This window comes from Mauremys reevesii, linkage group 19 (genome assembly GCF_016161935.1).
Source record: "Mauremys reevesii isolate NIE-2019 linkage group 19, ASM1616193v1, whole genome shotgun sequence".
NCBI lineage: Eukaryota > Metazoa > Chordata > Testudines > Geoemydidae > Mauremys > Mauremys reevesii.
Window position 1 is genome coordinate 10,414,566 of NC_052641.1, and position 22,914 is coordinate 10,437,479.

General features: G+C 50.1%; 1 protein-coding gene across 8 annotated transcripts in view; it reads right to left on the minus strand.

Annotated features, from left to right (window-relative positions):
* Positions 1–22,914, minus strand: part of ASTN2 (astrotactin 2) — a 622,345-nt gene that overhangs the window by 178,984 nt on the left and 420,447 nt on the right. For all 8 annotated transcript variants that reach the window (XM_039506369.1, XM_039506367.1, XM_039506370.1 and 5 more), the window contains one exon: positions 5,697–5,962. In XM_039506369.1, coding sequence (XP_039362303.1) covers positions 5,697–5,962 — 266 coding nt within the window. The remainder of the gene's footprint in view (positions 1–5,696; positions 5,963–22,914) is intronic.

Here is a 22,914-nt window from a genome sequence, read left to right on the forward strand (position 1 = left end):
ACTAAATAAATGTGAAGAACTCATTATCTGCTCGCAGATACACCACTGGAGAGCATTCGCTCCATCAATTGAGTATTATCCACAGGAGACAGCAAACGGGAGTTTTTGGAGGAATAACTGTGGCTCCTGTGCTTGGAGGAAAACACTAGGCTAGTTCGTGTGTGATTCATGTTGCATGGCTGTTGCAGTGGAGTCTCTCTTTCTGGTCTGAGTATTCACACCAGGCCGGACATCTTGGGGTTTGAGTGGTAGTCCTACACGCAACATTTGTTGTTTGTGCTAAAGGTCAATCAATATCTCCATCTCCGCAACTGCCCGAGACCAGCCCCAGTCCTCAAGCTTGATGCTGGAGGAGGATGCTTTGCCGGCCAATGTTTTACTACCTTTCCCTTCTGCTCTCTTACAGAGTTGTTGTTCCTTCCAGCAAATCATCACCTAGAGCCAGAGTGTCATTTTACAGCCTATCCCACATCAGGGGCAGCACATAGCTACCCTGCCCTGGGAGCAGGCCGGGAACCGCAGTGGGACTTTGAGAATCACCTGGTTCCTCCTGGTCTCCTCATACTCTGGGGTGGGGGAAGTTATCTGTGCCAGCTCTATGCTTGATACAGATCACTCCCCCATCAGTACTGGTGCGCAGTGAGGGAGGGAGGAGTCAAGGCTCTTCCCACTGCAGACCCTGTTTGTCCGTTTATGCAGGATGGGGAAGTAACGCTGAATTAAAAGCTGCTGTCCCTTTCACGCACTGACCCATGACATGGGGTAGCATGTGCAGGGGGAAGCTAGTGACCTCTTACATCCTTGCTTTGATGCATAAAGTAGCTCACAATTGTGCTCTCAACAGGAAAGACACTTTCAAAGAACCAAAACAGGGCAAAGACCCAATGCGGGGGAGGGGCAGGCAGGAGAATGGTGCACGTCTGTATGCACACATAACTCAGCTTTGGCTGGGGAGGGCACTGCTCCCAGTGACTCCAATGGAGAGGAAGAATGGCCTGGTAGCTAGAACTCAGGAGAACCTGCGTTCACTTCCTGGCTCTGCCACTAACTCTCTGTGTGACCTCGGGCAAGTCACTAAATCTGCCGTGCACCTTCGCGGTGTAGGGTAAAACCCATTAATAGCTGTAAGCTGCTCAGATACTACGGTGAACTCCTCTAGTGAGATAGGGACTTGGTAGCCAGAGCTCAGTCTGGCCCTTTCTCTCCTAGTAAAACGCCTGACCCCAGCTCACCACTCCGGTGCATGGGGAGGACTGGGAGAACACTGTGCTCCCAGAGGAGTAGGAATTCTGTGTGTGAGGAGCAGCAGGGCTGGAACCTAGGTCTGCTGGACACTGAGCAGGATCCATGTCACCACTCCACAGTTCTGGCCCAGCACTGATTGACAGGCTGTGAGCCTGGAGAAGCCAAGTACCACCGAATGTGCTCCCCACAGAGGGCCAGTCTGGCAGTGCTCATGGGGGCCCTGACTGCTCCCGGCTTGCTGCTTAAGCCTGGGGTCGGGGGGACACCACAAAGTGGTCTGTGCAACCAGGTGGATCCCCATCTGGGTCTATGACAGACCCTGCTCCTTCGCCTTGCTTTGGTTCTTGGCTTCTGACCTCGGCGTTGGTTCTTGGGTTCTGACTCCAGCCCTACCCACTAGGCCTGACCACCCATGCCCTGGCCGTGACAATTCAGTAGGATTAATTTCAATAGGCAGTGAATTTAGCCCAGGGGCATCGTGAAAGTTTCCACTGCATATTCTCCTACCGGCAATCCTAACCCTGTAGGATGCCAACTTCTTTACAACAGAGAGCCTGCATCATTTCAACCCCAATTCTTTCTAGCAATGGGGACGCTGCGCTCTCCCCAGTAGAAATCATGTCTGGGACATCCAGGCTGCCATGCAGTGTACATCTGGCTCTCTCCCCACACTGGGACAGAGAGACCTGACTCAGTTTCCCACAGTAGCGATGGTGAGTTCTTACTGGGGGCTCATGGCTGGCAGCTGTGAATTACGGCTGATTGGCTCTGAATCCGTAGGGAGCTGTCTCAACCAGCAGAGGATGCAGAGCTAACGGGGAGGAATAACCTGGTGAAAGCGACTGAGGCACGAGGGGAGGGAGCAGAGGGAAGGAATGGGGAGAAAGGGGCAGGCAGACCAGATGATGAAAAGGTTTAAAAATAAATGTACAAGGAGGAGGGAGAGAAAGGGGAAGAGAATGGAACAGAAGAAAATAGGAAGTGATATGAAATAATTGAGAGAGAGAGGGATGGACGGCAAAAGACAGCGAGCAAGCTGTGGTGGGGGTGGATATGGAAGACAAAAGGAGTTAATTACCTGTGTCCTACCACAGACAAAACCAGGGCCCCTAGCAGGACCGTGGGTGGGTAAGTGGGGCCTGTAACAAAGGCAAGCAGCAGAGATGCCAGCCGGACAAAGGAGGCCTAGGTCTGGGCTGCAATGCAATGGTACCACATGACCATCATCTGGCACATAACATGTACTCAGCGGACCACCATCCGCCAACGCCGCACGCATCTACTTCTTCCCTGACCTTCCGTGCCGTCTTCTCCTGCACCCCTCCGCCTCTGAGACGCCTTCTCCTGAAGTTCTCAGAGCAGCCTTCCCCCTCTCTTTGGCACGGGATGCACAGGCGCAAGAGAATGTGCAGCTCAGATCCAAGCTCCGCCATTGGCAGGAACAGCTGCTGATGCAGAAAGTGTTGGGGGAAGGGAGGGAAGGCTCCTTCTCCCTCGAATTTGCACGCACATGCATGGAACCCCCGCCTGCAGAGACAGGCTCCCTTGGGGGGCATGCTTCTCTGTGTGCAAATGTAGCAGGTGCAGGGAGGAGAACGCGCGCATTAATCAAAGTCTCCGTAAAAGGGTGGTTGGTTTTTCCAGGGCCTCAGCAGAAAATACAATTCGGGGCTCGGTTCCAGCTGCGGCCGGTGGGACAGTCTCTCTTCCGCGGGACAGAGGGAGGGAGTGACGCTGCTGCTGGAGAAACGCAGCCCATGTCCAACTCACCAAGCCAAACCGGAGGCCCTTCCAGGGCAGGGCACATGGGAACTTTGTTCCTGCTCGGAGCCTGGGAAGAGTGAGATCTGAACTCTGGGCACCCGGAGGGAGGAGGCGGTTGGGAGGGGACGGCCGCATCATGGTAGCGAAGGAGGGAGGGGTGATGGGGCGCGTTCCAGGAGGAGAGTGAGATGAGGAGACTGGAAGGCCGCACTGCCTCCTAGCACAGGCCAGCGTATGGGAAAGGGAGGGGTGGAGAAGCTGTCCTACTTCCTGGCGGATGAGCAGTAGCAGCAGGAGCTCTTTAGACTGGCTTGGTCTCTCTCTCTCTCTTTTTTTCCTGCCATTAACCTCTTGCCGGCTGGTGAACCCATTCCCCTTCCCCAAAACAAACTGACGTCTTGCAGAGCATCCCGAGGGAACAACCCTGCCCCTACTCTCCATCCCAGTAACATCCCAACCTACCGAACCGCATCACGGTGGCTCAGTGCCCGCTCCAGGCTATTCGCCCCCGACACACACACACTGCCTGCTGATTCCCAAATCCCTCTTGGCTCCACCTCGGCCTTCGGCAGCATTCACTCTCTGTCCCTGCCCCACACCCTGCCTGTGGAGCAGGCAGCCCCCTCTGCTGCTAGGCGTAAGGGAGGGCGCTCCAGAGACCCAGCAGCCATTGTCTGGTTGGGTTATTCTGGGAGCTGTCTGCCTGCGTGAAGCTGCGAATAGCTCCCTCCTGCCTTGCCGCCCGAGAAGAAGCCAGTGTGTGTATCAGCCGCCGCCGTGCATCAATCCCAGCTCTCAAAGGAAATCCCGCCCTGTTTGTTCCTGGTCTGGCTTGGGGAAGAGGGGTTGTTGGTGTCCAAGCAGAAGTTCTCACATGGAAGGAGAGGGCAGGCTGATGGGATGGTGCTGGTGGTGGATGCACAGAGGCTGCTTAGACACCAAGAGCCAGCAATGTCCATCTTCTAGGCTCCCTCACTGCAAAGGGGGGAGGGGAAGCAGCAGCTGCTGCCGGCGCAGCCCAGGCTTGCAGCACGGCTGCATTAGGGCCATGAAGTCTGCCAGTCTGAGGTCTCCAGGTCCAGGTGGGGCAGCTGGGGCTACACCTGCTTCCTGACACTGCAACCCTCCTGCACTTCACCCGCCACACGCGGGAGAAGCTCCCGAGCCTCGTTGGACGGGCAGCTGTAAAAGCCATGATCAGGGGCCGGCTGGGCCAATCCAGGGCACAGAGAGGAACGGGGAGCCTTTGCCATGGACGTGCAGAAGCGGAGGTTGGAGAAAGATGGAGGGATTGTGAAAGGCAGCGGTAGTTGCAAAGAGGCACAGACTGATGGAGGCGGGGGCAGATAAAGACGGATGGAAGAGAAACAAGGGAGACGGAGAAATGGCTACACGGAGAGAGACAGGCAGACTGGGGTGGAGAAGGAGAGGGAAGGAGAGCGAGGGGCAGAGAGAAGGACGGACAGGACCAGGGGGAGGGAAGGAGGCAGAGGGAGAGAGGTGCTCTGCCCTCTGAGGGTGTGGGAGAGCGCGGGGGAACCACACTAGGTGGTCACACCTCTGCTCGGGGCTGGGATTGTTTCCAGACCTGCAGCTCCCCTTGTCCCACCCACAGCTGCCGCGCGCTGGCTCGCTCTGAGCCCCTTAATCAAGTGCAGGCTCGGTGCTAATAAGTGACTTTAAACAGGTCTGTCATTTTTGGATTGGGGGCCGGGGGTGAGGGGGGGGAGCAGGGACCGGGGAAACCAGCAAATAAATCTACATCTGATTAACATTTACGTTCCTGTAGGATTTGCAGAGAGCAAGAGACGGGAGAGAAACCAGTGCCAGAGGGGAGGCTGATCCTAGCATCGCTTGCACCTGTTAGAGTAACAGTGACCTCCAGTGGCTGGTTGGGTGAATCCCAGGGGCCTGTTCCCAGGCCCCGTTCCCTATGCACAGGATGGGCTGAGATGTGGGCTGTGATTTGCAAAGTCCTAGGGCACTGAGAATCTCCGCCAGACTCCCCAGGCACATCCAAGGGGTGCCCCCCCCAGGTCCTGATCCTCCATACAAGGCAGCCATTTTCCTGGGTTGTTGAATCCGAGGGGCGTCCGTGGGAAAGATCCAGAGCTGTGTTTTCAGCTGTGGATGATCGTTAGGAACGAACACACACACACACACACACACACACACACACTCTCTCTCTCTCTCTCTCTCTCTCTCTCTCTCTCGCTGCCGGTACTGTTCTGCTTTGCATCCAAGGGGAGAATGATTTGGATATTGAAAGGGGAGCAGGAGAGAGAGAGAGGGATTCATGCGAAACAGTGAGAAAAGGAGTGATGGGGGGCGAGGGGAGGGAGGGATGCTCCCAGGCTGCTTGAGACACATGGACACAATGGCATGTTTTGGCCTTTCCGTGGTGGTGAGGATAATTTGGTTAGGCTCTCAGATACTGTGATGACTAGTGTAGGATCAATGGATATGACAGAGAGGTATTATTTGTTTTGCGGTAGTGGCTAGAAGCCCCAGTCACGGACCAGAGCCCCATGGTGCTAGGGGCTGTACAAAAACAGAACAAAAATACAAAGAATTTCCCCAAAGAGCTTCCAAACTGGATAGAGAGATCGACGGGAAGAAGAGACGAGGTGAGGAAAGGAGGGAGCGAGAGGAGTTTCCAGAGCAGGTTTCATCCCCACCTCACTCACCTCCTTCGTGTCATTGTCCGGTATCAGCGTGTACAGGGGCACCACCCGGTTAATTTCCAGCAGCACCGGGGATGGGCTGAGTTGCTCCTTGCCTGGGCGCCGACACAAGTGGCAGGTGGAGGGGCAGCGGCCCTTTTCTTCGCAGTGGATCTCCACGCCTGAGATCAGCTGGTCGTCCGAGAGCATCTGCGCTGTCAGCAGGCCCGAGAGGTAGGTGATGAATGGCATGGACTTGAGCTCCTTCTTTGTACCGAGTTCAGTGGTTTCTGTTTAGGGAATGGGGAGAAGGGAGGGTGGGGAGAAAGACCAGCGCAAAATAAATTTCAGCCCAGTCAAACATTTTCTGTCGCCAAACCAAACACCATAGCAGTCAGGACAAACGCAGCTGTTTACAGCGCAGGTCTTGTGGGACCAGGCTGGGACGGAGGCACAAGAGAAGGGAAGGTAGATAAAAAGAAACATGAGATTTTCACATTGCTGTTTGGTGTGGCTGGTTGAAAAATGAGACGTATTTTCAGTGAAATGTTTCTAAAGAAATGGACATCTTTGTGTTTTAACTTGCAGATTTGTTTTTTGATTTTTCAATAAAATGAAAACCAACAATTTTTGGTTTTTGAAAAAAAAAATGGTTTCCAGTTGCCCTTTCCCCTTTGTCTCCCTTATTTTCTCCCCTCCCTGCCCCTTTTTTCCAGTGAAACAAAAGGGAAAATACCCATCAGAAAAGAATTTTTTCATAGAATCGTAGGACTGGAAGGGACCTCGAGAGGTGATCTAGTCCAATCCCCTGCTCTCATGGCAGGACTAAGTATTATCTAAACCATCCCTGACAGGCGTTTATCTAACCTGATCTTAAATATCTCAACTGATGGAGATTCCACAACCTCACTGTGCAATTTATTCCAGTGCTTAACCACCCTGACACTTAGGAAGTTTTTCCTAATGTCCAACCTAAACCTCCCTGGCTGCAATTTAAGCCCATTGCTTCTTGTTCTAGCCTCAGAGGTTAAGAAGAACAATTTTTCTCCCTCCTCCTTGTAACAACCTTTTATGTACTTGAAAACTGTTCTCATGTCCCCTCTCAGTCTTCTCATCTCCAGACTATATAAACCCATTTTTTCCAATCTTCCCTTACAAGTCATGTTTTCTAGACTTTTAGTAATTTTTGATGCTCTTCTCTGAACTTTCTCCAGTTTGTCCACGTCTTTCCTGAAATGTGGCACCCAGAACTGGACACAGTACTCCAGGAAATGCATCCCAGAATGATCTTTGCTTTTTTTACAACAGTGTTACACTGTTGACTCATATTTAGCTTGTAATCCACTATGACCCCCAGCTCCCTTTCCGCAGTGCTCCTTCCTAGGCAGTCATTTCCCATTTTGTATGTGTGCAACTGATTGTTCCTTCCTAAGTAGAGTACTTTGTATGATGCTTATTGCATTTCATCCTATTGACTTCAGACCATTTCTCCTGTTTGTCCAGATCATTTTGAATTTTAATCCTCCAAAGCACTTGCAACCTCTCCCAGCTTGGTATCATGCACAGACTTTATAAGTGTACTCTCTAGGCCATTATCTAAATTATTTTCATTTAGGAAAACACAAAATAAACACACACACACACACAATTTTTCATTGGAAAGAAAAAAAGTCAACAAAATCAAAGCTGGCCGGCTCTTCTGCTTAGGAATGGTGCTGTCCAATACACCAGCAATACTAATGAAAGCTCACCCAGATACAGCACCTTAATTCCAGACCAGGTTTGCTGGAAGGCTCATGACCCTTTCAAACAACTTTGCACCCACTTTGCAGGGAGACAGTGGCTGTTGTGGGATTCCAGGTCTCGGACATGCAAAACCACGTGAAGCACTTTCAATGGGGTTTTGCTGTGGGTTTCTGGGTGCATCAAACCATGGGAGGTGTGAGCTCTGTGAGGATCAAAGACAGGAAGCTTCAGGCAGCTGAGTTCAGGAAGGAATGATGCCCCTGCAACCTTCCATTCTTCCCCAATGCACACAAATGCACCACTTGGGGATGGCAAGCATCACAATTTACTCTTAATGATCAAATACTGGGCAAGAGTCTAGGTTACACGAACCAGCTGATAGCCCCATTGTCTGGTGTGAGACAAGCACTGTGATCATTATAATTGAGAATTAATTATTATTAATTATTATTATTATTAAAATTAGGGTGGTACCTAGATACCAATCACCTTAGGGCTCTCTGGTGCTGGGTGCTATACAAATAGATAGTATGTGACAGTCCCTGTCCCAAAAAATGTTCCACCTCCAAAGTGGCCATGTCAAAGTTGGTGGAACTCTGGTTCAAATCCTGTCCCCACCCCCTTCCTGCTCTCTCGCTATCTGTTGTGGAGGATACAGTAAGGAGTAGGGCTCTGAAACTGAATAGAAAGGGGGTGGGAAATACGTTGAATGTTAGAAATATGCTTCTCTGTAGTGAGGGTGACTGGGACCTGGCATGACCTTCTTGTTGCTCATGGAGCCGGCTGCAGCATGGAGCTTTACATTTGCCACCTCTGAAGTTCTCTCCTCCAGAACCAAGCTGACACATCTCGATACCCCCTCACCTCACCATACAGCATTGCCGTGTTGTCACGTGAGGTCACGATGCTGGGTCAGTCCCAAATATAGATCAATGAAACAGCTTGCTGGGTAGGGAACAAACCAAGCCCAAAGTGAAACAGCAGGTTACCCAACACAAGGCAAAGAATCTTTTGAAGGTAAGTTGGAGGAAAAGGTTTCCTCTACGAAGAAAATCCTGCTCCTGTCATGAGGATCATAACATTCTCCACCCCAAGCGGGGGGGGTCCGACGCTCAATCCTCATTGCAAAATGTTTTGAGATACGATGATGAAAGGAGCCATGGAGGCACAACGTGTTATTAATGAATATTACAACATTAGCACATGGCTTTTTTTTTTTTTCTGAAACAGATTCAAGTGTTTGCAACCACTGTGCAACTTCCTGGCTGTCCTAATTCCAAGGAGATAAATCCTGAGGTCCTGCTCCAGCCAAACTCTTGCCAAGATCAATGAGAGCTTTGCATGAATAAGATCTGAGTGAAAAATTGAGAACAGGCTTCAGGCTTTTGCTCTCCCAGTGAGCGGCCTCTTCTCTGACAGCAGAAGTGGTCTCTCACTAAAAAACCTGAAACACAATTTAAGATCACAGCTTTAGGGCTGCAAGAGGCTCCCAGGTGGGATGATCCAGGGGAGAGAGCCTGGAGCTGCAGAGTCTGTCTGCTTTCGGGAAGCTGATACAGCTGAAACACATCTCTGTTCCGTAGCCAAATAAAGAGCATGTGTAACAGCAAATATATAGTGAGCGCAGCAACCCCCAGGAAAGGTACCATGAGGGGAGGCTACTGCCCTTGGCAGCAGCCCCATGGCACTGAGGACGAGGCTAAGGAAGAAAGAGGGTTGCCTAAGTGTCCTCAGTTTACAGTGACACGCAGCTGATCTGGCAAGGCACTTGCCAATTAGAAATACAAATAACCGCAGCATTCATTCATTATCCTCTAAGCTCTTCGAGCCAGAGATGGAGCCTCATGTCCTTTGACTGTCAGAGAACGCTGCTGTACGCGGGATCAAGGACATCGCAAGAAGAGCAAACACATTCCCACTAACCAACCTTTCGGCGGGAATAAAGTGGGGTCGTTACTGAGATAAACAAAACAAGGCTGTGAAGGAGGCATCTCTATATCTGGGGAGACAGCAGTATCTACAGACATATAGAATGAAAGCGGGAAGCCATTCCCGGAGGGATTCTGCTCTTCAAAGGTGGCTCCAGGCTACTTCCAACGTTGTCAGAGAAAGCCATGGAGCTTAGTGGAGTGGCTGAGGGAGCTGTGAGCGGATGCACCCTTCTGCAGGCCTCCTCTTGCTCCTGGACATGGTTAAAGGTTTTTTTGTTTGTTTACTCTACGTACTGAGTGGATTTATTTAAAAAAAAAACACACAACCCCCCCCCCCCTCAATCTGTGAAACTTCCATTCCAGCTTTCAGACTGCGCGGGGGAGACAGGGCATGTGAGGAGGCTGGGAGGTGCATGGAAGCGGAAGGGAAGGGAAACCAGTTGACACAGGGGATTTACAGTGGGATATGGAGCCTTCCCTCCTGGCATCTCTGGTTTGATGGGTATTGGCCAAAAGCCTCAACGTCTAAAGGCTGTGGGTGGCCTGAGTTAAGGCCTGGTCAGAGACGCAGTCAATGGAAGTTGCAGGTGCTCATTCGGGAGATCAGGCCCACAGTGGTCTCAGGGCACTGTCTAGGAGTAGACCGATGTCCAAATCTCTCAAACACACAAATTCCTGCCACCATCCTGAGTGCTTCTTGGCCTCCTGGTGGCCAGTCTCAGCAGAGGCCAAGGGCGGGTTGCCAACCCTCCCGCTTTCACCGGGAGTCTCCTGGAAGCAGGCTCTATCTCCCGGTGGCTACTTCAGCCAAACTGAGAGATTTTGGATGCTAACAGTCCAGAGCGGCAGTGGAGCTAAGGCAGGCTACCTTACCTGACATGGCTCCACACTGCTCCCGGAAGAGGCCAGCACCAACCCTGCAGCCCCTGGGGGGCCGGGTGTCTCCGCACGCTGCCCCCACCCCGAGCGCTGATTATGCAGCTCCCATTGACCGGGAACTGCGGCCAGTGGAGATGTGGGGGCGACGCCTGCGGACAGCGGTGCACTGAGACCCCCTGCCCTCCCATGCCTAGAAGCCACAGCCAGAGGGATGTGCTAGCCACTTTCGGGAGCCACCCGAGGTAAGCGCCGTCCCCTGGCCATCTCCTGCACCCAACCTCCCTGCCCCAGCCCAGAGCCCACACCCAAACTCCCTCCCAGAGCCTGACCCCTCACCCCCTCCTGCACAGCAACTGCATTCTACAATGCACCCCTCAGGAAGTATGCTTGAAAATAGCCTAGCATTGAGAGGCAACGTGGTCCAGTGGATAGAGCACTGGACTGGGGATCAGAAATCTTGTGTTCGTTTCCTGATTCTGCCAGTGACTTGGGTAAGCCATTTCCCCTCTCTGTGCCTCTGTTTCCTTTCCTACCTTTTGTCTATTTAAATTGTAAGTTCTTTGGGTCAGGGACTGCCTCTTGATAGGTGTTTGTACAGGGCCGAGCACAATGGTGGATGGGCTCTTAGGTGCTACTACAATACAGAAAATAATGACTAGACTGAACAAACATTAATCTCTCTTTGCAAGAAAATCAGTCCAAAGAACACAACCCGTGCAATGAATCCATCATGCTGACCTTCATCACCCCAGCCAATGGCAAGTGCCAGTGGGGGACAGAGGGAGCTCGGAAGCAGGGGGAGAGAGCCCATCCACCAGGTGGTGTGGTACAAAGGAGACTCTGGGGATGAGAGGTATGTAGACACGTCCTTTCCAGCGTGGGACCCTTCTGGGATTATCCCTCCCCATCTCAGAGGAGAGAATGTGAAGAGGTAGAAGAAAGCCCTGTCCGTGTTTTGTATGCAGACCAAGACAATCCCTGAAGAAGCCAAGGAGCAAATGGGCCATGAACTCCCCCTTTGCCCTCGAAGGGGGTCCCAGCTTGTGCAGGATTAGAGCACATCGTTGGGGCAGCATAGAGAGGGGTTCCATCAGTTTTGACGATAGACAAAGGAGCTCAGGACTTTGACTTGCACCTCGAGAGGTTGACCTTGGCTCCTTTTGGAAAATGGGTTACACCAATCTCCTAGAACTGGAAGGGACCCCGAAAGGTCATCAAGTCCAGCCCCCTGCCTTCGCTAGCAGGACCAAGTAATGATTTTGCCCCAGATCCCTAAGTGGCCCCCTCAAGGACTGAACTCACAACCCTGGGTTTAGCAGACCAATGCTCAAACCACTGAGCTATTCCTCCCTGTTTCTTGTTTAACAGCCAAATAATTCAAACGCAAGTGCAGTCCATTTCCCCTCATCTGTGACCAATGGAAACTACCCTCTTCTTCCCCAAATTTTCTGAATGATTTGTCACCATGGGCCTTGGTCAGAACGACTTCTCTTAGGCTACGTCTACACTACCCGCCGTATCGGCGGGTAGCGATCGATTTTTCAGGGATCGATATATCGCGTCTCATCTAGACGCGATATATCGATCCCCGAACGCGCTTCTATCGATTCCGGAACTCCACCGCGGCGTCGACATGGAGAGCCCCGGACATCGATCCCGCGCCGTGAGGACGGGTAAGTTATCGATATAAGATACTTCGACTTCAGCTATGTTATTCACGTAGCTGAAGTTGCGTATCTTATATCGATTTTTCCCCTTAGTGTAGACCAGCCCTTAGAGAGCAAGGCATTCCTGCTGGAGGTACTAGGATCTCACCTATCAATGTAAAAAAGCAAAATCAAGGTGCTAGGTCAACTGCTCCTTGAAAGGACAAGGGGACTCTGATACTTGTGCAGACCAGGGAGGTCCCTCACTGGTCAGAGAGCTTTGATTATGCAGCAAGCTCACCCTGGGCTCTCAGTAATGGGAGATTCTTCAGGGACTCAGGTGAGTCCTGCGAGAATTGTTAACAAAGGATTCTCTGGGGCGAGGTGGGAACTGGGCTATTTATGCCCTTTCTTTATTACAACTGAATCCCTAAACACTTTGGAGGGTGGGATCGTTTCTCAGACTGGGCTCCCTTTGGTCTCAGGGGTGGTTGTTTCTTAGGTCAATGGTGCAATGTGATTCAATCAATAGTTGGTGTTCCCCTGCTTTGCACAGACACAGGGCACAACTGCAAGCAACAGGGCTTGGAAGACTAGACAGCCTGGCAGATTAAGAAAGGGCTACAGAACGGTTTGGTGCTAAATTTCCAGTTCCCATCCAGCCCAGGGCGGCAGTGCCCCAAAGACAACAGCTGTGGATGGCAGTTCTGAGGAGCCTTTGTGAAACGAGCTGGTGAGATCTCAGGTAAGTTCCTAGAAGCCACATCATAAAAAAAATCATCCGACCAATTTCCCCCTTTCTTAGCAGTCAAACAAGAATACTGAACCAGCCATGGAGATTAAAGGACATAGACCTCCCTAGAGCTGGTCACTCCGTACCGTCCCTCTAAAACGGCTGGGCCTCACAGCTGAACCTTGTCATTCACTTTGTCCAAACAGGAACTAAGAAGAGGGAAGTGAGCTTATTGAGCCTCTCTCGCTGATGACAAGTATCAGAGGGGGGAGCCGTGTTAGTCTGGTTCTGTAGAAGCAGCAAAGAATCCTGTGGCACCTTATAGACTAACAGACGTTTTGCAGCATGAGCTTTCGTGGGTGAATCCCCACTTCGTCCGATGGAAGATGTGGGGATTCACCCACGAAAGCTCATGCTGCAAAACGTCTGTTAGTCTATAAGGTGCCACAGGATTCTTTTTGCTGCTTCTCGCTGAGGAGTTTCCGTTGCCTGAGAAGGTCAGGGTGCAATGCCTAGGGGCTGCAGGGTTTCTGAGCGGACCGGTCACCTTCTTGCCTTATTTAGAGTGGGAATGTATTTAAAACTGGGTGACTCGGGTCAAGCGAATTACTAGAAATATGTTATGAAGACCTACCATTAGAACTTGATATTAATTTAGGAGCTATTACAATGGAAAAATGTTACTCTGTTTGCCTGGAAAAAAGGCATATGCAAAATCCTCCAGGTACAAGCTGTTTCTTCGACTTAGAGAGGAACAAGCAGGTTTTAGACCATTAAGCTCATGTGCACACCATACTGTTGTTCTCAGATATATTACAGAACAAAGTGTGGAGTGGAAAGAAGCCACTGTGATAAGTTTTATAGATTTCCAAAAGTCTTTTGACACTATACACAGAGACAGACTTTGGAACATTAGGGCATGCTACAGAATACGAGAAAAAAAAATAATTAAAACAATCAAGGATCTGTGTGTTTTTTGCTGAGGACATTGTCCTACTTAGTTCAACACATCACTTCATGGAAGGAAAGACCTAGCTTTTGGCAGATACAGCAAAACAAGTTGATTTGTTCCTTAACAAGGAGAAGACAAAATATATGGCTACCAATGTTCCAAAAGCAACCATTAGACTGGAAAAAGAAACACTAGAAGAAATAAGTCATTTTACAGATCTAGGGAGTGAGATGTCCAGTCATGGTGACACCATGTTAGATGTTAAGCAACGAACATAAAGAGTAGCAAACAACTTCCATAAACTTGAAAAGATTTGGAAAAGTAGCATAATTGGCTCTGACACAGAAATATGAATTTTTCATACTGGCATCATGTCTGTCCTCCTTTATGGAGCAGAGTCATGGAAATCTACAACAGAAATTTATAAGAAGATGAACTCATTCCAAGTAAATGTCTGCAGGAGATCTTCAGAGTTCATTGGAAAGAGAGGCTTGCAACATCAGAAATTCTAAGTAGAGCAAACTAATCTAAAACATCAACTATGGTAGGGAGACAACGATGGACATACTTAGGACACCCTCAAAGGATACCAACAACATAACTTTCACAGCAAGTGATACTATGGACAAGAGGGAAAAAAAAGAGGACGGCCTAGAGAAACATTATGCAGAACAACAGAGAGAGAAGCCAAATCCATCCACATGATATTCAGAAGCCTGAACAGACCAGCACAAGACTGAAATAAACGGTGCAAACTGGCGCATGCCCTATGCCCCTGAGGGTGGAGGAGGCTAAAGAGAGAAAGAAGACCCAGGTCTTGACTTCCAATATTTTCTTCCCTTGGAGCCTTTCTATACGAGGGAAATGACCCATTGCTGACACTACTTGTCAACAGGCCCACCTTGTTCCTCTTCCCACTGGTGCTGAAATCTGTTGGTGTTGAGGGGATGAACCATTTTCAATCCTGATGCAGAAATCTCAAGACTCCTTAACCCACCCAACCTCTGTTGGTCTTTTTGCAACAGGGCTAGAAAACAGACTTGTCCCATGTACATGAAGCACAGGTGGCATGAGAAGTTTGCCTCTGGGAGTTACTCTCGTGGGTCAATGGGGCTACTCACTCCTTATCTGTGTGAGTAGAGGGCTCACAGCCTGGCCCTATCTCTGCAGGGTGAACTTGACTCTGATTTGGAGAAGAATGACTTAGTGCTGGGGGCTCAGTCTGATTTTGGTCACCAGTCTCGGCGTGATATTCCTAAATGCCATTAGTGCAAGGGCCCAGGTAACCGGGTGCTTCTTGAATTGAAACACTTATGGCCCAACCCTGTAGCTGGTGAAATAAATGAGTTTTCCCAATGGCTTAGACAGGATCAAAACCAGATTCAGTATATCATCTCCCAAGGTACTCGCACACACACAATGTTACTCTCTCAAAGCACCCTGGGGCCAGTGGGACGATGTCTTTGAGGGTGGCCACGTTTCAGATGATCCAAAGCCTTGTTAAAGAACTGTCCTTTAAGGGCTGTGTGGGGCACATGCAGGGCATGACAATGGTGGCTGAGTACAGTGTATCCAATGTGATGGATGAGTGATTCCTCATCTGCCTTTTCGTCAGTGTGGACTTTTGCTAGTGCTGCAGCGACTCAGTGAAACCAAGCAACATCTGTTCAGAAGCCCCACACAATAGATATATCATGGCAACTTGTGGGAGTTATTAGGGTATTTCTCTGAAGGAAGCAAGGCACAGCACCCAGGAGTCTGAAGAGGTAACCCAGTGGCCATTCTGGGACAGAACTTTTTGCATACATGGTCTTAAAGCCATTTATGCAGTCCCTCACTGAAAGGCAAATGAGAACAGCATTCTGGAGTTGCTGGCTGTCATGTGATGTGATAGTTAAAATTGCAGGATTTCTGTTCTATGGACAGCGCTTCATAGTGCTGGAATGCCAGAGGGAGATTAATATTGCTACTACTAAAATAATAATAATAGCTAGTTCCTAAACAGTGCTCTTCATCCGGAGATCTCCGAGTGGACAATGACCTTGATGATGGCCCTGAGATTTCACATCATGCCTTTTGCTTTAAAGCATCCAAAATCCTTCTAAAACCAGGAATCACTCCACTCACCACAAAAATGCAGCAACCTCAGGGGTGGAACATGGCAGAGTTTAGAACAGAAAGGGAAGAAAAATATGGTATCCAACTGAAACTGCATTTAGGGAGGCAGACGTGAAGTTATCCAGGCTGGAATCTCCCCTGGTAATTGGGGGAATACATCTAACCCTTGCGAAAAGCCACTCGATCTTTGAGGATTCAGGACCTCAGTTTTACATCTCCTCCGAAAGTTCAGGCAAGTCTACCTCCCACTGATTGTAGGACAGCTGGCAGCACAGCGGAAGGGCATGTCTACACTACAGGCACAGTGGTGGCACAGCTACAACGCTGCAGCTGGAGTGCTGGAGTGTAGACGCTTCCTACATCAGCCGTGTAGATAATCCACCTCCCAGAGCAGTCATAGCTAGAGCAACAGAAAAATTCTACACTGCGGCTTCAGTCATCTTAACTACAGCTTAATGGGAATTTTTCATACCCCTGAGCGACATAGCTAGGCTGATCTAAATTTTAAATGTAGTCCAGGGTTTAGACACTCTGTTACTGTGAGACAGGGGAGTGGGGATGTATGGATGATGTGTATTCACTGCACCAGCTGTAGTTTCTTGGGGTTGCCAGTTTATTACTTAGTGCAATAATATCCCATTTGTTTGCCAGTTCTTCCAAAGGCAGTTAGAAAGAAAATCAATCATAGTATTTGCCTGGGAGTTTCTCCTGTACCAAGACATTGTTAGAGCAGTAAACAACAGAGCTATGAAGTAGTCTGACAGCTTTAACTATGCCTGCTATTAGTTATGGGCAAACATTACTCAGGTCTGCCATGAAAGCCTGATTGCAATATCCACAAAGACCTCAGCAGGGCACCTTCAGTGACATGTATCCACCTGTACAGTAACTGCCCAATGCCAAGCACACTGTTGGATCTCAGTAAATAATAACAAGAACTCACAGTATTTATACCGGCTGGAATGCATTGCCAGGCTGCACTGTACTGAACGGAGCATGCATACACACAGCCAGTGTGAGCCGGGCACGGCAGAATCCCCCATGGGATGGGGCCGTTGGGCTAGACAGCAACTAAACTGGTCCACGGCAGTATCTGTCCCAGCTGTGTGTGCGAGCGTGTGTGTGTATGTGTGTGCGTGTGTGTAAGAGTGTGAGCATGTATTTCGGAAATGTGTGTGCAACAGCCTAAGCACGAGGCCAGGAGTGTGTGTGTGAGAGAGAATGGGGTGTGTACGCTCATGTGCGGGACAGTGTGCGTGCAAAACCAGCCTCATCTCAAGTGTATCAGGTGGGGCACATGGCTAAAGAATCTGTTTTCTGCGAGTGACTGCTACCCTCTAGTGGTGTTCCAGAGCAATGGCTCTTGGGGGGGAAAAACCCCACAGCTAGATTGTGTGCAGTGTTGTTGTAACCATGCTGTTCCCAGGATATTAGAGAGACAAGGTGAGGTACTAACTTTCGTTGGACCAACTTCTGTTGGCAACAGAGACAGGTTATCAAGCTTACACAGAGCTCTTCTTCAGGTCTGGCAAAGGTACACAGAGCATCACAGCTAAATACAAGGTGGAACAGATTGTTTAGCATAAGTAATTGACACATTTAAAGGGACCATTCAAGATGAAATTGCCCATTAACATCTGTCCAGTCATTGCGGGCGGGGGGGGGGGGAGCAGGGTTACATATTGTTGTAATGACCCATAAATCCAGGGTCTCTATTCAGTCCATGATTTTTAGTATCTAGGAAAGTGATGAATTTAAGCTCCTAGGCTTGTCTTTTGAAGGTGTTGTGCAGGTTTCCTTTGAGGATCATGTGGGGGTGGAAATTTCCAGTGGTACTGCAGCTGTCCTAGGGTTAGAGGGTGCCACTCCTGCACTGCATTCACAGTAAAAAAAACCAAGGGAATCCGGAACCCCTTCCCCAAGAGTGAACTAGGGTGGAGCCTCTGATCACAGAGCGTGGGACTTTCTGGAGAAAACTCCCCATACTAAATGCTGATGGGCCAGCTGAGAAGACGCTGCTTTCCCAGACCGAACTGGTGGTGAGAAACGTTGCAAAGGTGTATTACTGGCTCCCTGCCCCCCAATACATAGAGCCCTTTGCAATGAACCTAGACTCTCTGTCTGCTGATCATGAGGAAGAGACTAATGGGTTGGAGCCTTTTCTGCCCGTCTCAGAGATTCCTATGCAGACAAGGGACCATGTGCAGACACAGAGGCTGTTCCAGCTCTGGCAGGTGCCTGTGGCCTTCCTGCTCAGGAGAAGAGGGCTGCAGCTGACTGGAGCCAGAAGGAAAGTGGGATACAAGGTAGGCTGGGATAACAAGGCGGGCATGAGGCTGCCCAGCATTATGAACCCCAGAAGGTACATGTGGGGAGCTGCATTTAGTTGCACGGAGCGCTGGGGGCCTGATTGCGACAGCTCAGCTCCTGCTAGTCTTGGACGGTATCTCTCAAATTACTCCCTGCCAAGGAAATTCCCGCCTAGCCCCCTTTTCTGCTACAAACCCAGGCCCGGATGCTCCAAGGTGCTGCGCCCCCTCGACTCTGACTGACCTCAATGGGACTTGACAATGCCTTGCAGAGAACACTCGGCACCATCTATGATTGGGGCTGTGGCTTCTTGCTCAGGCATGTAACTGCTGTGGGTGTTGAGCTAACTCTGCCGGGCCAGGTGGAAAAGACCCTCTGTTGCTCGCCTTCACTTGGGTTCCAGCCCTGGAGCGTGGGACGGCTCAGGGGCAGCTTGATTTGAGGAGCTGACGAGCAGGAACTGGTCCCAAGCTGGAAAAGCTATGGGAGATCCTGGAGGAACTTGGGATGTAGGCTGCTCTCCCCACGGTTCTTTCTGGCAGAAATGCCTCCTGAAATGGTCCCTCCACCAGAGAGGAGTATCTGGGCTATCCTGGGGGTTATACAGTCCCTTGGCATGGTCTAGGCTTAAGGCAGATCTTGAATTTGCATCAGATTCTTCACATTCCCCTTTCCTGAGCCGGGCATGAGGAAAGAGGCAGTGGTGGAATCTCTCTACTCCCTCTAGTCCTCCACAGCCTTCTCTGAACACTTCCTAGCAAAGGACTCTACCAGAGAAACCCCGCTTCCCTGGAGTCTCCCTCTAGCACGCCCATCGCTGGGAGCATGGTAGGACTGCGTGGTAGATGCTCCCACAGAAAACCCACACTTCTCAAGGGGCAGGCTGCAGGCTGCCACAATGGCTTGTGGGAAATGTTGTGCTTGCTCCTCAGACCACTGACCTGGCTGTGTGGTAAACAGGCTTGGCACTAAGCATTTGCTGGGACTGGGGCCAGGGAGACCCCGATACTGAGATGGGTTGGGCAGAATCACGCCTCGAGGTTTTCAGAGTTTAGTGGCTTATGCAGGGACCCTGTTTCAATGTTCCTTGGGCTAGTGCAGAAGGTACCACAAGGAAAACATCTGGGAGGCAGAGTCATTCCACAGCCCTCGGGTTGTCCAGGCCTGTTCTGAGTTAACATCAGGCTCAGACACGAGGACTACATTTAGCAAGAAAATCTCACAAAACCATAACAACAGCTCAACAGCATATCCAGGCTGGGAAAAAAGCTGGGGGAGGCTTTTAAATCACACTAATAAACCCTATAAAAGGGGAAAGTGCAGGCATCATTGCTGAGCTGACTTTTACAAGGTGTTAGCTCTGTGGAGATCTGGGCGGCACGCACTGTGACCTTACAGTCTGCGCATGCTATTGCGCCTGGCTGCTTAAGGGAAGGATTGCAGACCTCCCCTGCACGCACTCCTGCAAGATTGGGCTTCTCTCATTGCCCTCCCCTCCTCAAGCAGTTACAGGTCCTCAGAGGCCGCTCTGTAGCTCAGCAAACCACTTGACATTGCTGGAGTTTATCTCATGGGGTGCAGGTCAAGAACCACCCTTTCCACACCGGGAGTCCAATGTCTCACCCACTCCTCTCTCTCCCCACGGCTAATTTCCCCTAGGATGCCAGTGGTTTACTGAGCCACCTCACCAAGTCCTGCCTGGTTGTCTGAATCACCGCTAGTGTGAAAAGGCAGCTTCCCAGACATGAGTCACCGTGACCTTGGACCTGGGCTGCCAGTTCTCTCCGTCTCCCTGTTCCTAACAGCGTGAGGTCCCTACAGCCTCAAGGTCCTATGAACCAATCACTGTTATGTGCAGTGTTGTTGTAGCCATGTTGGTCCTGGGATATTAGAGAGACAAGGGGGGATAAGGTAATATCTTGTATTGCATCAACTTCTGTTGGTGAAGGAGACAAGCTTTGAATCGTACACTGAGCTTTTCTTCAGGTCTGGGAAACTAACTCGGAGTGTCACTATTAAATATAGTGTGTTCCACCTTGTACTGAGTAATGTCACGACAGCAGCAGATTCCAAGGTGGCAATTCTTCCTTCCCTGTCAGCGTTCCCTCTAATTTTTCCCACCCATGTGCGGAATGAATTTTGTGATGTGCAGCAATATGGAGGTATGCGTGACACATCACCTTCATATTGGGGCACATAAAAACCATGTGGTGGGGGTGGGGCCGAGGGGTTTGGAGGGGGATCAGGGCTGGGGCAGACGGTTGGGTGCACAGGGTGAGGGTTCCAGCTGGGGGTGCGGGCTCCGGGGGCCCGGGATGAGGGGCTTGGGGTGTAGGAGGGTGCTCTGGGGCTATGGCGGGGCGAGAGGACTCCCCCCAGTTCTCTCTCCCCGCAGCAGCACCTGGACTGGGAGGGAGAGGCACCTCTCCCCACCTCAGCAGCTCTGGGGCCGTAGGATAGGCACCCCTCCCCCGGCAGGCCCGGGCCAGGACTGGGTTTGGGCCAGGGTAGGGGCGCCACGGCTGGGTCTGAACCGGGGGGCCCCGGCAGGTTGGGGGCCGAGCTAGGTTGGGGCCAGGGGAGGAGCGACCCTCCCCTGGCCGCGGCAGGTCCCCTGAGTGCCTGTGTGGTGCTAAAAAGGCTGCACAGCTTACAGGGAACTTAGGTCCTAAGGGCACCGCCAATATCCAGACAAAACACAGCTTGTGTTTCTAACTGGGACTCCTGGACTGCCAGCAGCAAAACGTGACAGGAAATGGTGAAACAGCAGAGTGTAGGTCAGGAAGGGAGGGGCCTGTTGTTTAAAAAGGTTTTTATTATAAAATCATAGACATGGAGGGCTGGAAGGAACCTCAGGACGTTGTCAAGTCCAACCTCCTAACCCTAACCCAAGTTCATGTTTTTTGAAACCTCCCATGAAGGGGATTACACGCTCTCCCTTGGATGCCTATTCCAGAACTAACTACCCTTATAGTTAGAAAGTTTTTCCTACGAGCTAACCTAAATCTCCCTTGCTGCATATGGAGCAGTGGTCATGGAGGAGTATTAATCACTGTCTTCTTTATAACAGCCTTTAACATATTGGAAGATTATAAGGTCCCCCTTCACTCTTCTTTTCTCAAGATTAACCACGCCCAGTGGCTTTAACTTTTCCTCATAGGTCAAGTTTTTCAAACCCTTTATCATTTTTGTTGTTCTCCTCTGGACTCTTTCCGTTTTGTCTACATCTTCCCTAAAGGGTGCTGCCCAGAACTGGACACAGTATTCCGACCTGAGGCCTCAACAGAGCCCAGGAGACCAGAACAATGACCTCCCATTTCTTACATACGACTCCTGTTACCAACACCCCAGAATGATATTATCCTTTTTTTCAGCTACACATTGCCTAGATCCTTTTCAGCAGTACTACCAACTCGTCTCTCTCACCAACAGAAGTTGGTGACTGCCAACTAGACAGTTATTCCCCATTTTGTGGTTGTGCATTTGATTTTTCCTTCCCACATGAAGTATTTTGCACTTGTCTTTCCTGAATTTCATCTTGTTGATTTCAGGCCAATTCTCCAATTGCTCAAGATCATTTTGAATTCTAATCTTGTCTTCCATAGTGTTTGCAATCCTTCCCAGCTTTTACAGGCACATTCTCCACTCCATGACCCAAGTCATTAATGAAAATATTGAATAATACTGGGCACAGGCCTGATTTCTGTGGGACCCCATGAGATCTGTCTGCCCAGTTTGACAGTGAATCATTGACAATTACTCTTTGAGTATGTCTTTCAACTAATTGTGCACCCGTCTTACAGTAATTTCATCTTTTCTAGGCCACATTTCCCTAGTTTGCTTATGTGATGTGGGACTGTCAAATGCCTTAACAGCAAGATATAGAAAGTTAGGAGGGCTGTTTTTAAAAGCCTTTAAGAGTCTTTTTAAAGAACCTTGTAATAAGCAGCCTCTACCCCAGTGGTGGACAACCGGTGAACCACGGCCTCTGGGAGCTGTGGGCAGCCATGCCTGCGGACGGTCAATGTAAATACTGTCTCGCGGCCCACCAGTGGATTCCCTGATGGGCTGCAGGTTGTCCACCGCTGCTCAACCCTGTCTTTACTGCGCTGTCTTGTGTCAGACCTGAAGCTGGGATGCAGCTGGACTTTATAAAGGGCCTTATATAATGCTCCTAAAGGCAGCCACACGCCTGTCCTGCTCACACAGCACAATTCCACCTATCTGTAGGCTGTCATAGACATCAGAAATGGAAAACGCCTATTCAATCATTCAGACCACCTTGCGTAGGCCAGGCCAGGATTGTGACCTAGTGTGTTCCCCAGGGCTTTGTCCTGTCTAAAGGCTTGTCCATACCTAACATGCTACAGTGGCACAGATGAGCACTTCATTATAGACACTACATACACAGGTTATCCACCTCCCCGAGAGGCAGTAGGTCAACAGAAGAATTCATTCGTCAACCTAGCGCTGTCTACACGGGGACTTAGATGAACTTAACTATGCCACTTAAGGGTGTGGATTTTTCACATCCCTGACCAACATAGTTAAACCAATCTACTTGTCTAATGTAGCTCTGTCCTAATACAGTGGTTCTCAAACAGCGACCAGTGAAGCACTGGTGGTCTGTGGAGCATTTGCTAATGGGACACAGATAGCTGCCTGGTTACGTGGTTCTGGCTCCTCTCTTATTAGGGTATGTCTACATTGCAAACAAAAGTTTATTCTTAACTCCAGTTAGCTAACTCCGGTGTACATATAGCGGTGAAGACAAGACAACCTGGCTTTTAACTCAGGTTAACAACTTGAGTACAGTCCCAGGCTTTAACTCAAGTTAAAAGCAGAGTTATGTCTTCCCTATTTTAACCCATGTTAAGAACACACCTGTTTTTGCATTGTAGACATACCCTTAGAACCCATGTGCCGC